At 41.6% G+C, this 14,860-nt stretch overlaps 1 protein-coding gene across 2 annotated transcripts in view; it reads left to right on the top strand.

Annotated features, from left to right (window-relative positions):
- DOCK1 (dedicator of cytokinesis 1) overlaps window positions 1-14,860 on the top strand; it is a 572,428-nt gene that overhangs the window by 423,315 nt on the left and 134,253 nt on the right. For both annotated transcript variants that reach the window (XM_075935276.1, XM_075935277.1), the window contains exon 31: window positions 8,134-8,234. In XM_075935276.1, the coding sequence (XP_075791391.1) occupies window positions 8,134-8,234 (101 nt within the window). The remainder of the gene's footprint in view (window positions 1-8,133; window positions 8,235-14,860) is intronic.

Raw genomic sequence — 14,860 nt, 5'->3', positions numbered from 1 at the left:
CAAGTTCGAATGACTACATTAGCCACCCTAGTTCGAACTAGAGTGGCTAGTGTAGATATACCCTATTTGAACTCCTCCTTTAAGAATGGAAGCATTGTAGGTTAGGAATTGTAGGCTATATTCTGATTTAGAGGTGTCCTATGGGGTCTCCAAAAATGTCATCTAAGGACAGCAAAATTTGATTTAGGTGGCTGTCTGACTTGGGCACTAGGCTGCCACTTACTTTCCATGTTAGATATCTGGTTTTGGAAACAATGACTGATTTAAAAATGGTGTCATACATCATTCATAAATTTCTTGAAATCATTGTGATCATCTGGTCCTTTCTCCTCTACAACCTAAGCCATAGGCCTTAATTGAATGAATGAATGAATTAATTCATTAATTAAACTATTTTGTGTTTGTACTGGAACAAATCTTTTTAGAAAAACATACCATCATGATTTTAAAATACCAGTGATGGAAAATCTACCACTCTTCTTGGTAAAGCGTTCCAATGGTTAATTACTCTGACTTAAAAAATTTGCTCTTTATTTCTAATCTGGATTTTTCTAGCTTCAGCTTCCTACAAATAGATCTTGTACTTTTGTCTGCTAAACTGAAGAGTCTATTATCAAATTGTTGTTCCCCATAAAGGTACTTCTCCACTGTACCAACACTTAACTTTCTCTTTGTTAAAATAAATTTAATCAAAAGACTTCAGTCATTAAAAGACCGGATTTTAAATAAAGTTATTGTTCTCATAGTTCTTCTTTGAACAGTTTCCAATTTATTGACATCCTTCTTGAATCACGGACACCAGAATAGGAAACAGTGTTCCATTAGTGGTTTCCCCAGTGCCAAAAACATAGGTAATATATAACCTTTCAACTTCTTCTTGATTTTATTATTCTTTTACATGTCCAAAGATTGCATTAGCTCTTTTTGGCTACAGTATTGCACTGGGAGCTCATGTTCAGCTGATTATCTACCATGACCCCTAAGTCTGTTTCATAGTCACTGCTTCCCAAGGTAGATTTTCCCATCCCGTAAATATGGCCTATCTTCTTGATCCTAGATTTATGACTTTATATTTCACCATATTAAAACACACTTTGTTTTCTTGATCTCCGCTATCTTATTCTTGCCTTAGGTTCTCTCCTGTCTCTTTCTTATATGAATACAGTATATGCGCACACACACGTTCACCTTTGATGTTTCTTTATAATCCTTTTTATTCTTTTCTTAGTTTTTGGCTTGTTAAATCTGTTCTGCCAATTCCCTTTTCAGTGGTCTACTCATCCCCATAATAATAAATGTCTCAAATGCTAAAATAGTAGGGGGTTTTCTCAGAGTGAAAGGCCTCAGAAGAGTTCACTATATTTTATTCCTGAAATTCATCACAAAGCCTTAAAAGCCTGAGTGTTTCCCACTCCCTTTCTTCCTAGCACTAACTGTGTTGAATTCACGCATCATCAGTTCTTCCAGGTGGTCCCAGTCAGTTTCACTCTGCTGCCTTTATTTTTGCCTGGAAAATTGTTGTGAGAACTTAAACCAGTATAACAGAAAGAGTGCTTCTTGTTTTGAGTAACAGGAAAAATCTTGTGCTGTGTTGGAAATGCCATTTTTGACATTTTCATTAGGTTAATTTTGGTAGGGTAAGTTGCAATGAGATAATTCACAAATAGCATTGCAGCAGATGAAAGTGAAAGGGGAAAAGCAAAATGTCTATAGTGGAAATTGCACTCTTATACAAGTCTGAAATTGCACTCGGTATTGGTACGTCTGCAATCTGGAGCTATTTCAGGATACTGGAAGTATCCCCAAATAGCTCTTCTCTGTCCATTGAAGTAGCCTGTTATTTCGAAATAGATTTTGAAATAACGGGCAGCTTATTCCAACTTTCCGGTAACCCTCATTCCACAAGGGTTATGGGGCATTTAAGAATAGTGAGTTATTTTGAAATTTGGCGCTGTGTAGACAATGCCAAATTACAAAATAAGCTATTTTGAAGTACACTTATAATAAGTTATGCAATTTGCAAATTGCATAGTTTATTTCAAGCTAATGATTCTGTGTAAACACATCCATATTAACTTACTGCATTATATTCTTATGCCATTATCATAATGTTGATGAAGACAAAATCGCTCTTTCCCACCCTAGCTTCTAAAAGGTCTCAGTGGAACAGTTCTGGCTAATAAACAGCAAGGTGAATCTAGGTTGTCTGCACTTGAATTCAGAGTTAAGTGTTTTAGCTCTGAACAGTTTTCTACCTACTTTAGCACCTTAGAGACTAACAAAAGTATATAGATAGTATCATGAGTTTTTTTGGGCACAACCTACTTCTTCACATCTGAAGAAGTGGGTTGTGCTCACAAAAGCTTGTGATACTATCTATATTCTTTTGTTAGTTTTTAAGGTGCTACAGGAATACTCGTTGTTGGGATTTTTAGGGGCTTTTTTAAGCTACAGAGTAACACGGCTACCCCTCTGAGACTTCTGCCTGCTTTGTGACTCATACTTATGTATGGACCAAATTCACTGTTTGTGTGGTTCGCTGTCCTACATTTGTGGGGCATGAGAGAAGATACAACTTCACCATGGTGTTTTAATGAATCTGACAGAGAAGGATGTGAAGGCTAGGACTGTAACAGAGTTTAAAGAGAAGCTAGATAATTTCATGGAGGTTAGGTCCATAAAAGGCTGTTAGCCAGAGGATAGAAATGGTGTCCCTGGCCTCTGTTTGTCAGAGGCTGGAGATGGATGGCAGGAGACAAATCGCTTGATCACTGTCTTCGGTCCACCCCAACTGCGGCACCTGGTGCTGGCCACTGTCAGCAAACAGGCTACTGGGCTAGATGGATCTTTGGCCTGACCCAGTACGGCCATCCTTATGTTCTTATGACCTATGGGATTTCCAGAGCTATTTAAAGAACTTGAAGTGAAATCTACTCACTTAAGCATTGAGTAAGTTAGTGTTCAGTAACCTGGGGTGTGAATTTAAAGTGCACTAGCTATACAGCAGTAAGTCCCTCTGTGGACACTCTAAGGCTGTGTCTACATTGGCACCCCTTTCCGGAAAAGGGATGCTAATGACACCAGTCGGAATTGCAAATGCCGCGGGGGATTTAAATATCCCCCGCGGCATTTGCATGAACATGGCTGTCGCTTTTTTCCGGCTCGGGGTTTTGCCAGAGAAAAGCGCCAGTCTAGACGGGATCTTGCGGAAAATAAAGCCTTTTCCGGAAGCCTTTTCAAGTAGGAATAAGGGATCTTCCGGAAAAGGCTTTATTTTACGCAAGATCCCGTCTAGACTGGCGCTTTTCTCCGGCAAAACCCCGAGCCGGAAAAAAGCGGCAGCCATGTTCATGCAAATGCCACGGGGGATATTTAAATCCCCCGTGGCATTTGCAATTCCGAAGTGTCTCATTAGCATCCCTTTTCCGGAAAAGGGTGCCAATGTAGACACAGCCTATGGGTATGTCTACACTGCCACCCTAGTTCGAACTAGGGTGGCTAATGTAGGCACTCGAACTTGCAAATGAAGCCCAGGATTTAAATATCCCAGCCTTTATTTGCATGTTCCCAGGCGCTGCCATTTTTAAATGCCCCATAGTTTGAATTACCTGCCTGTGGCTACATGTGGCACGGACTAGGTAGTTCGAATTAAAGTTCCTAATTAAAACTACTGTTATTCCTCCTGCAAGAGGTTTAACGGTAGTTCAAATTAGGAGCTTTAATTCAAACTATGTAGTCTGTGCTGCATGTAGCCGCGGGTAGGTAGTTCGAACTACGGGGCATTTAAAAATGGCGGCGCCCGGGAACATGCAAATAAAGCCCAGGATATTTAAATCCCAGGCTTCATTTGCAAGTTCGAATGACTAAATTAGCCACCCTAGTTCTAACTAGGGTGGCAGTGTAGACATACCCTTATAATGCACAGAAGGTGCCCTCAGGTGATGTAATTTAGCACATTTCCGAAGTCTATTAAGCAAATGTGCACAATGAAACTTTCTGTACACAGTAAAAGTGTTCACACATGGGAGTTAGTGTTGAGTATTGAGTACACTCTTTCCAAGCTCAATTAAGTATATAACTGTTGATATGTAGAGCTCTGCATTGATCTTGGGACTGGCTATCTTAAAGACTGCTCTTCTGTTTTTGTTCTGGCTTGACAATTGACCAGCTAGCTCTGCCAGATTTAAACGTATGAAGTTTCATTTCAGGGATTTCTCAGTGCAGCAGTCATTTTTACTGTTGAGCCAACAAAGCCTCAATAACATGGTGGCCCAGATTCTTTTTAAACTACAGGGCATTAAGTCCATAATCTGGTGACTAATGTGCAGCCCTGTGCTTTCAGGGAGCTCCTGGCTGGCACAGACATGTCTCGACTAGGTTCTCCACCTGTAGCACTTTCCCTTCTTGGTCTGGGGGAAAAGTTGATGGTGTGACACAGCAGAGTTCATTTATGCTTATCCTCCACTAGCAAAGGACCCATTCAAAATCCTATGCTAGTTGCTGCTGAATGTCATGTTAGATCTGGAGCTAGCTCAGAGAATCACTAAGCCATAACTGGACTGCTTTCCACCTCTCTCTTGCTCTGCATGTTGCTCTAGTTTAGGATACAGTTTAGTCTAGTATCTCATATATTAATGGATTTTGTTTGTGTCACCTAGGGATTTCTTTAGGGTAGTAGACTTTTAAAATATGATTAAATATTTTATAGAGTATTGAAAAATTATATTTCCAATAAGTAAGCTGTGCGTTATGTCTGTCACTGCAAAAAAATAAATACATTGATCTTGTACAACCTTTGCAGCCCTGGAAGACCTGTTGACAACTTCCCAAGAGCTTGAGGGTTGTACCTAATTTACATATAAATGTAATTTTTAATCAGAAACACTTTCTTTCTTTCTTTCTTTCTTTCTTTCTTTCTTTCTTTCTTTCTTTCTTTCACTGTAAGTATGCAGAGTGCTTCAGAAAATATATTGAAAATGCATTGAGGTCTACAGAGGATATTGTAGCAATAGGAGAGAACACTAGCAATGCTCTTATGAAACCGAATTCTGAGGTAGCCATATAGTGGAATGTGGGTTGGAGACTGTTAACATTATCACAGTGTTGTAATTTGTTTAGATTCATTATAGGAAACTTCCTTTGATAGTTTCCAGCGGAGTTCCTCAAGAATCAGTTTTGGAATTGATTACATTTAATACTTCCATTAATGGCCTTGGCACAAAAAGAAGACGTGTTAATGATACTTCCTGACATCATGAAGTTGGGAGGCATCATCAATAGAGGGAAGGACAGGAATATTTCACAGGAAGAACTGTCTGCTTTACAAGATTGGAGTAAGAGAAATGGGAATACAGGCAGTCCCCGACTTACGTGGATCCGACTTACGTCGGATCCCTAGATACGAACGGGGTGAGGCAACTCCCGCACATGCGCAGCAGCATTCCCGGGGCTCGCTCACCTGGGTCCTAGGATCCTCCTCCTCCTCGGGCCGGCTCCGACTGGGGTCCCGCAGAGCGGAAAAGTGCCTCCCCACGCCCGCTGCCCCCCCACCCCCCTGCCAGCAACAGGCTGCCCCCTCCCCTGAGCAACAGGCTGCCGAACAGCAGACAAAAGCAGCCTCTCTGCCCCTCCTCCCCTCTATACATGCTGGGCTCCAGGAGCGCAGCAGCGTCCCCGGGGCTCGCTCACCTGGGTCCTAGAATCCACCTTCTCCTCCTCTTCGGCCGGCTCCAACTGGCCTCTGCCTGCAGCAGCTGGCCACAGGGACAGGGATCCCGCAGAGCTGCCGGGCAGAGGAAAAGTGCCTCCCCACGCCCGCTGCCCCCCCCCCCCCGCGGCCTCGCATCCTGCACGCCTCCCCCCTCCCCCCCTGCCAGCTACAGGCTGCCCCCTCCCCTGAGCAACAGGCTGCCGAACAGCAGACAAAAGCAGCCTCTCCGCCCCTCCTCCCCCTATACATGCTGGGCTCCCTGGGCAAACAAAGACTCCACCAAAACAAACAAAGTGCTGGCCTCATTGTGTTAGCAAAAAAAGGACCCTCCTCCTAGAACCCTGGGTGGTGTGTGGAAATAAAGCTATTAGCTCAAAGCATGGTGCAGAGCTGTTTGGTATTTGATGAGTTACTCCTTTAGTCCTGAGTTTGTCACAGGGACAGAAATAGATGTGAAATCTTCTGAACAGGGGAACAGACAGCAAAACAAACATTAGAGGGGAGTTAACCTTTCCCTATGCTATCCAAAACTAAAAAAAATGTTTGGCTAGAGTTTCCCCTACAATATGTACCAGTTCCGACTTACATACAAATTCAATTTAAGAACAAACCTACAGTCCCTATCTTGTACGTAACCCGGGGACTGCCTGTATATTTAAAAGTACAAAGTGCAAGTTCATGAGTTTACGGACTAACAACAAGAAATTCTGCTATAAACTCCAGGCTCATCAATTACAAACAACAGAGCAGGATTAGAATCTGGGTGTATTTGTTGATCATGAGGTAACTGTGAACTACTAATGTGATGCAGCCATAAAAAGTCAATTGGGATCTTAGGATGCATGAGGCAGGGTATTTCCATTAGAGATAAGGGAATGGTACTGCTATAATACAAGGCATCTGGAGTATTGTGTACTGTTCTAGTCACCCACATTCAAGAAAGATTACTTCAAACTAGAACAGTAGCAGAGAAGGGCTATTAGGATGAACAGGTGAATAGAGGGAGAGCCTGTTTTAGGACAAGAAATAAAAGAGCTTGGATTGCTTAGCCTAGTAAAATGAAGGGTGAGAGGGGAGATGATTGCTCTGAATAAGTATATGAAGAGCAGGAGAGGACACCAGAAAAAGAGAGAAGAATTATTTAAAATAAAAAAAAAGTTGATACAAGAACAAATGGGTATAAACTGACCATTAAAGAAGTGAGGTTCTGGAACATGTTACTTTCCAATAGCAATGGGAGCAAACAACCTAATTAGTTCTGAGATAGTGTGACACGTTTATGAATGAGATGAGGGAATGAGATTGCCTATAAGAACATAAGAACGGCCATACTGGGTCCATCTAGCCCAGTATCCTGTCTGCCGACAGTGGCCAATACCAGATGCCCCAGAGGAAAGGATCACAACAGGTAATCCTCACGTGATCCCTTCCCTGTCACCCACCTCAAGAGAAACATGATACGATAGCAAGGGACTGGACTCAATGACTCAGAGGTCACTTCCAGACTTATGTTCCTAAAAGTATATCCAAAAATAACTGTATATGGAACAGGCAGCCCTATCTGTCCCTCAACAAGCTTTTATATGGACATTCAGTAAACTTAAATCTCTGTCACTCTCTCATGCACGCGCACACACACACACACACACACACACACACACACTTATTCATATATAAATGAAATTATGGATTAGGAATGTAAGCGACTAGTTGACTAACCAATAAGCATGAGCTTATCAGATAGTCGAGTAGTCACTCAACTAGTCGCTTCACACACACCCCTTGCGCTGCCTCTGTTAGAGAGAGGCAGCAAGGGGGGGAGCAGGAGATGGTGCTGGGGGGAGCCAGCTTAAAAGCTGGCTCCCCCCATCACCTAAGCAGTCTTGCTGCCTTTTCCTTTGAAAGGTACAAAAGCTGCAGGTGGTTCTTGTACAATTCAAAGGGAGAAGCACAGCAGCATAGGGAGCGCTCCCCCCCCCCCCCCCATCGACAAATTGAGTAGACAATGGAAATTCCATCGACTGCTCAATTAGTTGATTAATCCAAATTAACATCCCCATTATTGATGTTTAAATATATATCACTATATATATGACTATATACATCTATATCTATATATATGACTCTCGCTCTCGCTCTCTCTCTATATATATATATATACACACACACACTCACAGAGACTCATGCATTCATATTTCATTGTGTTTGAATAATCAAAATACCTTTGATTTTGTGTAAACAGTCAATTTTGTTAAAAATATAAACAATATGTAGATGGTCTAAGAGCTCTTCAAGAAGAGGATGTCCATTGCTTTTTTCTATTAAAATGCACATAAACTGTATTTTAAGATGTTCTATGGATGTGCAGAAGAACACTTCAAAGATTCAATATTATTTATTCTTCTCATCTATCTGATTTTCAGCTTTGGAACAACTACTTCCACCTGGCTGTTGCTTTTCTTACACAAGAATCTTTGCAACTGGAGAATTTTTCAAGTGCTAAAAGAGCCAAAATACTTAACAAGTAAGTCCTATTCCCAATATAAAATTGTGGCAAGAACTTGAACTATTAACATACTTTTATTTTAGTCCCATAGACAAATCCATTGCACATTTAGATGTAATCATAATGTAATGAAATGTTGTTTTAAAATTGAGAATCAAAGTAGTACAGTAAACTTCCGAAAATCTGGCACCTTTAGGACCCAGGGGGTGCTGGATTATCAGATACGTCGGACTATCGGAAGGGGGGGCTATGAGGGATCTGGGGTGGAATCGGGGGGATGCACCCCTCGGCGCTGCGGGACCAACCCGGCAGCACCCCAGCTGCTCTGCACCAGACTTCCCCAAGTCAGCTGCTGCTGAAACTGACCAGCGGCTGACTACGGGAAGCCCGGGGCAGAGCAGCTGGGGTGCTGCCGGGTTGGTCCCACAACGCTGAGGAGCGGCACTATGGGACCAACCCAGCAGCACCCCAGCTGCTCTGCGCCAGGCGTCCCCAAGTCAGCCGCTGCTGAAGCTGACCAGCAGCTGACTCAGGGAAGCCGGGGGCAGAGCAGCTCCAATTGTCCGGCTGCCCAGAGCACTTCTGGGTTCCAGATGGTGCCGGCCCATCAGGAGTGCTGGACCATTGGATGCCGGACCAGTGGAGTTTTACTGTATATAGTCTTACTGTTGAATCAAGACCTGAATTGGCTTATGGTGTTCAAAAGTATGCACAAATTCTAAAAGTAGATTTTTAAAGCCTCTTTAGGTTTTGCTTTTTCTAATCTCATTTCACTTGTACTCTTTATTGCTTAATTCCTAAAGGCCTTTTACAGTAAAACTTCATAACTACAGTCAGTGCCACTGTGATATCCCAGAAGAATGTTTTGTTGCATAGCTGCAGATTTGTATGGTTTCCTGGTTAAAGGGGATTACATTGCCTACCTCTGGACAGGGAATTTGAAAGGTCTGGATTAAGTTTTAACTTTCACAGCAAATAAAACCTGTCAAAAGGAGAAGACACAAATATTTGGGAACACAGAGGATTTGTCCGCTCTATTTCTGCCTCCATTTTTTTTTAATTCAGATGTAGTGTGCCCTTCATTGAGTGAATAAGCTAGAGATAATAAAAATCAATTTAGTGCTTTTAAACAATCATAGAATCATGGGACTGGAAGGGACTTCAAGAAGTCATTTACTTCAGTTCCCTGCACTCGTTGTAGGACTAAGCATTATCTGGACCACACTGAAAGGTGTCTAATCTGCTATTAAAAATCTCCAATGATGGATATTCCACCATCTCCCCTGGCAATTTATTCTCGTGCTTAACTACCATGAGAGGAAATTTTTCCTAATGTCCAATGTAAACCTGTGTTGCTGCAATGTAAGCCCATTACTTTTTGTCCTATTCTCAGCATTTAAGGAGAACAATTTCCCCCCCTTCTCCTTGTAACATCCTTTTATTAAGAATGGTTATCATGTCCCCTCTGTCTTCTCTTTTTTAAGCTAAATAAACCCATTTTTTTTCAATTGTGCCTCGGAGGGGTCATGTTTTCTTAACTTTTAATTATTTTTCTTGTTATTCTGTGGACTTTCTTCAATTTGTCCACTTCTTTCCTGAAAAGTAGCCCCCAGAACTAGACACAATACTACAGTTGAGGCCAAATCTGTGCTGAGCAGAAGTATATCTCATGTCTTGCTTAAAACATTCCTGCTAATATAGCCCAAAATGATGTTCTTTTTTTTCCAATAATTTTACACTGTTGATTCATATTTAGATTGTGGTCCACTGTGACACCCAGATTCCTTTCTGCAGTACTCCTTCCTAGGCAGTCATTTCCCATTTTGTATGTGTGCAACCAGGGGTGAAAGTGACTTAAATTTCTTACAAGCACTTTCTTATTGTGAAACTCCTCTCCTCCCCCACACCATTTGGAGGGCCCTCAGAGCAGGAGGGGAGGAGGTTGTGATTAAGTATGAGTTGCAGTGCTGGGGGCTCTGAGGATGGTGTTGCAGTGAGTGTGGGAATTCAGGCAAGAGATGGAGATATGGGGGGTGCAGGAGTCAGGGCAGCAGGAGAGAGGTATGGGGTAGGGAGGAACTCAGGACAGGTTTGTGAGGGTGCAGGAATCAGAGTAGCGTGTGGAGAGCTCAGTGAGGAGATGGGGAGGGTGCCGGAGTCATGGCAGGAGGTTGGGTGTGTGGGGGACTCAGGGCAAGGTAATGGGGGTGGGGCTCAGAGCTGGAAGTGTGGTTACCACGCTGCCTGACTGCCAGATCCTCAGGGCTGGCCTAGGCAGCTGGCCTGGCTGCTGGATACCTGAGGCTGGCTGGGACAGCAGCCGTATTGCCTGGCTGCTGGATACTTGGGGCTAGGACAGCGAACATGTTGCTCAGTCGCCTGAGCTTCAGGGCTGCAGCCTGGGTGCTCTATGGCCACCCAGGAGCTGTGAGTGCTGGCTTGGGCCCTCCAGGGGTGAGGCCTACCTTCCCAATCCTCATATGTCCAGCACTGAGACAGAGTGCCATGCAGGAGGGAGTGGTTTGGACTCTGGCTGCGGAGGATGGGGGACAGAATGGAAGAAGTGAGCCAACCATGCCCAGCAGCAACATGGGAACCTTACCTGTGTATGATGGCCAGCAACATGTACAGCCCCAATGCCAGCTGGCCACTCTCTTTCCAGTATGCCACACTGGGCAAATTGCTTACTTTCACAGATTGTTCCTTCCTAAGTGGAGGATTTTGCATTGTTGCTTATTGATTTTCATCCTATTTACTTCAGAGCATTTTTGCAGTTTGTTTACATTTATTTTAAATTTCATGCCTGTCTCCAAACCACTAGTAATCCCTTCCTGCTTGGCATTGTCTGCAAAATTTATAATTGTACTCTCTCTCATTGATGAAGATATTGAACAGAACTGGACCCAGAACTGATCCCTGTGGGACCCCACTCTTTATGCCCTTCACCATGACTGTGAACCATTGATAACTACTAAGCAGTCATCCAATCAGTTATGCATCCATCTTTTAGTAGTTCCTTTTAGATTGCATTTCTCTAATTTGTTTACAAGAAGAATATGAGAGATACTATCAAAAGCTTTACTGAAGTCAAGATATACCACATCTACTGCTTCCCCCAAGGCTTGTTACCCTGTTAAAAAAAAGTGATTGTTGCTGTTTATTTGTTGTAAATCTCGCATTAGTATACACACAATCTGAGATACCAACTTAATTTCTTCTTTGTGTTCCCTGTTCTCTCCTTTGTTCTGGCTATAATTGCCCATGATCCCTCCAGATCCTAGATCTCCATGTTTTTTACTTACCTATTGGCTTTTGTTTCCTGCTGTGATAAAATCTATTTTAAAGCTTGACTCAGTAGGCTAGCAAGTCTGTATCCAAAGATATTCTTCCACTTTCTCAGTAGGTGGATCCCATCTACTCTCCACAGTCCTTTTTCCCAGAACATGATTCCATGATCAAGGAAGGCAAAGTGATCCTGATAACACCATTCATTCAGCCATCCATTCACTGCTAGGATGCATCTCTCTCTGTCTGAGCCCTTACCCCTGAAACTGCTATTTAAGCTGTAATTCAAGACACTTACTTTAGAAGTTTGCTCTCCTGGCCCATTAAAACATAATTTGTAATCACTTTGGGTATGTCTACACTGCAGCACTATTTTGGAATACATACGGTGCATAACTATTTCACACAATGCATAGTGATTCCACGTCTTGACAGTGCACTTGTTAATCGAAATATCTTTCAAAATAATGGGTGCACTATTCCGACATCCCTGTAAACCTTGTTCCACAAGGATTAAGGGACATTTCAGATAGTGATTAAGCTATTTTGAAATTAACTTGAAATAAGCTATGCAGTTTGTGTAGCTCAATTTGCAAAGCTTATTTCAAGTTGTGTGTGCAGTGTAGATGCATCCTTTGTATAAAAAGACATCTAAGATACTGATTTGATTTCCCCTCTCTATTCCCTGTCTCCCTTTTGTCCCCGCTGTAGCGGATCAGGAAAAAGTCTTTTAGTTCAAACCTGGTTTTAGAGTGATAACCATCTCCTGAATGCTATAAAAACATTTCCTCTTTAGAGGATCTCTGCTAAGACCACAGGGTAACATTAATTGAGTACATTGGCTAAATACTGCAAGCTGCATATATGATAGATGTTTGAGGCCACTTTCAGAGGTACATTCTTTGTGTCATAATACAGTAAAGCCTGTTCTCTCAAATGAGGCATGTTTTCTGAATATTATACAGTTTTGGACTGGGGCATGAAAACTATGTAGGCCCTGAAAGAATGTATCTGTAGCAATTAGATATCTAAATAATGATGTCCAGACAATGCTACAAAAGCCACCTACCCGCCCTAGTAAAAGACAAATAAAATCCCCCAGCAACCCACTGGGGGATTTTAAGTAGGAATAAGGGATCTTCCGGAAAAGGCTTTATTTTCCACAAGATCCCGTCTAGACTGACGCTTTTCTCCGGCAAAAACCCGAGCCGGAAAAAAGCGGCAGCCATGTTCATGCAAATGCCGTGGGGGATATTTAAATCCCCCGCGGCATTTGCAATTCCGAAGTGTCTCATTAGCATCCCTTTTACGGAAAAGGGTGCCAATGTAGACACAACCACAGAGTTCACAAAGCAATTAAAGAACACAATGGGATTGGCAGTTGTTGCATAGGCAAGCATATCACAACAGAAGAGTGCTGCATCTTCAGGTGGAGAGAGGTCTGTTATGCCACCAGCACCATTTCAGCATTATTTATTTTAAGACTCGTGATAATTATGCTGAGATAGACATGTCCCATGATTTGCCTTACTGCAGTCTGAAAGAATCTGAGTAGCTTACATATTCATATAGGCTGAGGCTTCCAAAGGTTCCCAAGGGATTTGGACACACAGTTTGAAGTAAAAATCAATGGAAATTGGACATGCAAAGCCCTATGTGATAGCTTTGAAATCTGAGCCATAGTGTGTGTGTATAATTCTGTATACCCACACATACTAGAGAAAAAATATAAGATGTGGTGATAATGAGTTTGGAGTGCTGATATTACTTATGAAAGATGGAGTCACAGCTGAATTATGTAGATCACCACTGTAGTCGGCAAGAGTAAGTCTCAGGTCCGACACTGGGCTCTCAAAGCTCACATTGATAAAACCTTCATGCCACCTTATTGTGTATTCTCTGTGTGTCACATATGTTACAGATGTAGCAAACTCGGAGTTTTAATTTGTTTTTATTGGGACTGTTTGTCATATCTCTGTGTTAGGAAAGCTAGATTATTAACCCAAAGTCCAACTATACATGGGGCTATAAAATCACTAAAAAGTACAAGAGATTTTTTAAAAATCTGAAAATGTTACAGCCTTAAAATCCATACTCTTACACCTATCCAGAGCTATATAGGGGAGTTGGACCCCATGGAGGAGGCTGGGTGCCTTCCTGTGACTAGCCCCGCAGGGCTGTAAGATAGAAAATTTCAAAATCATGACATTTTTATGTATTGAAAGGGTAATTACTGGCGTAGGACTGAATATTACATATCCCAAGCCTCAGGCAAGGGTAACTTTCGGAAGGAGAAGAAAGAGGTGGAGTAAATGCTTCTTTGGAGGGCTGAGGATTTTGTATTTGTATTTTTTATTTTGATTTTTAATGTACCAGTCTAAAGCTGTTTGAGAGAGTGAGGGTTGAATGTTAGAATAAGTCTCAGATGGATTAGTACAGTGTTTCCCAATTTTTTTTGACCACGGAACCCTTTCAAACTCAGAAAAATTTCAAGGAACCCCCTAGCCAGGGATTAAGTTTGTCGAGCAAAAAAAAAAAGCCCAAACACACACAGAGCCAGTACACCACAATTGATAGTAATAAGATGATAAATACGGTCATGAGATCACCATTCATTTAAATTCAACATATTGAATATAACACCATTCATTTATATTCAGCAAAAATCATGTTAAATATGTACAATAAATAAAACTAACAAATAATATTAATTATATTCATAGTTTTCAATGCAAACAGTGGTTTTTCTTCTTTTCTTGGCAAATTCTTTTTATATTTGGTTTAATACTAGAAAATTGGATTTGCATATCTGGTGCAGCATTCAGACAATTTCTGTATTTCATTTTCGTTGCTGCATAGTTCAAGAACCTAGTTTCGCACAAGTATGTACTGGCAAAGGGTAACAGCTGACAAACTGCGCGTCTTGATAAAGATGAATATTCTTGACTTTGACATAAATCACTCCAAAATGTAATCAGAGAAACTTCTTTAAATTTTTGTATTAATTGGCCATCTGAAGCGATTTCAATTAGGTTTTCATAATCTTGTGTAGAAAAACTGACTGGCTTTTCTGTTAAACTTAATGGATTTCGAATCCAGTTATTGTTGTCATTGATGTTTGGAAAATACTTAATGATGTTCGTGTATAAATCGCAGAGATGATCTGCAATGTCACTGCGAATATCTTCATCAAGTTTGTATCCATTTTCTTCAAGGAAATCATTCAGAATTGGTAAACAATCCAAATCATTTCATCCTACAGATGAGATCCAGAACTGTAGCTTCCGTGACAATGACAAAATTTTGTCTTTCACATTAAAAATATTTACATTCTTTCCTTGCAGCGACAGATTTACTTC

Source organism: Pelodiscus sinensis, chromosome 8 (genome assembly GCF_049634645.1).
Source record: "Pelodiscus sinensis isolate JC-2024 chromosome 8, ASM4963464v1, whole genome shotgun sequence".
Lineage (NCBI taxonomy): Eukaryota > Metazoa > Chordata > Testudines > Trionychidae > Pelodiscus > Pelodiscus sinensis.
The sequence above is the reverse complement of the archived record's forward strand: the minus strand, read 5'-3'. Positions and strand labels throughout refer to the sequence as shown.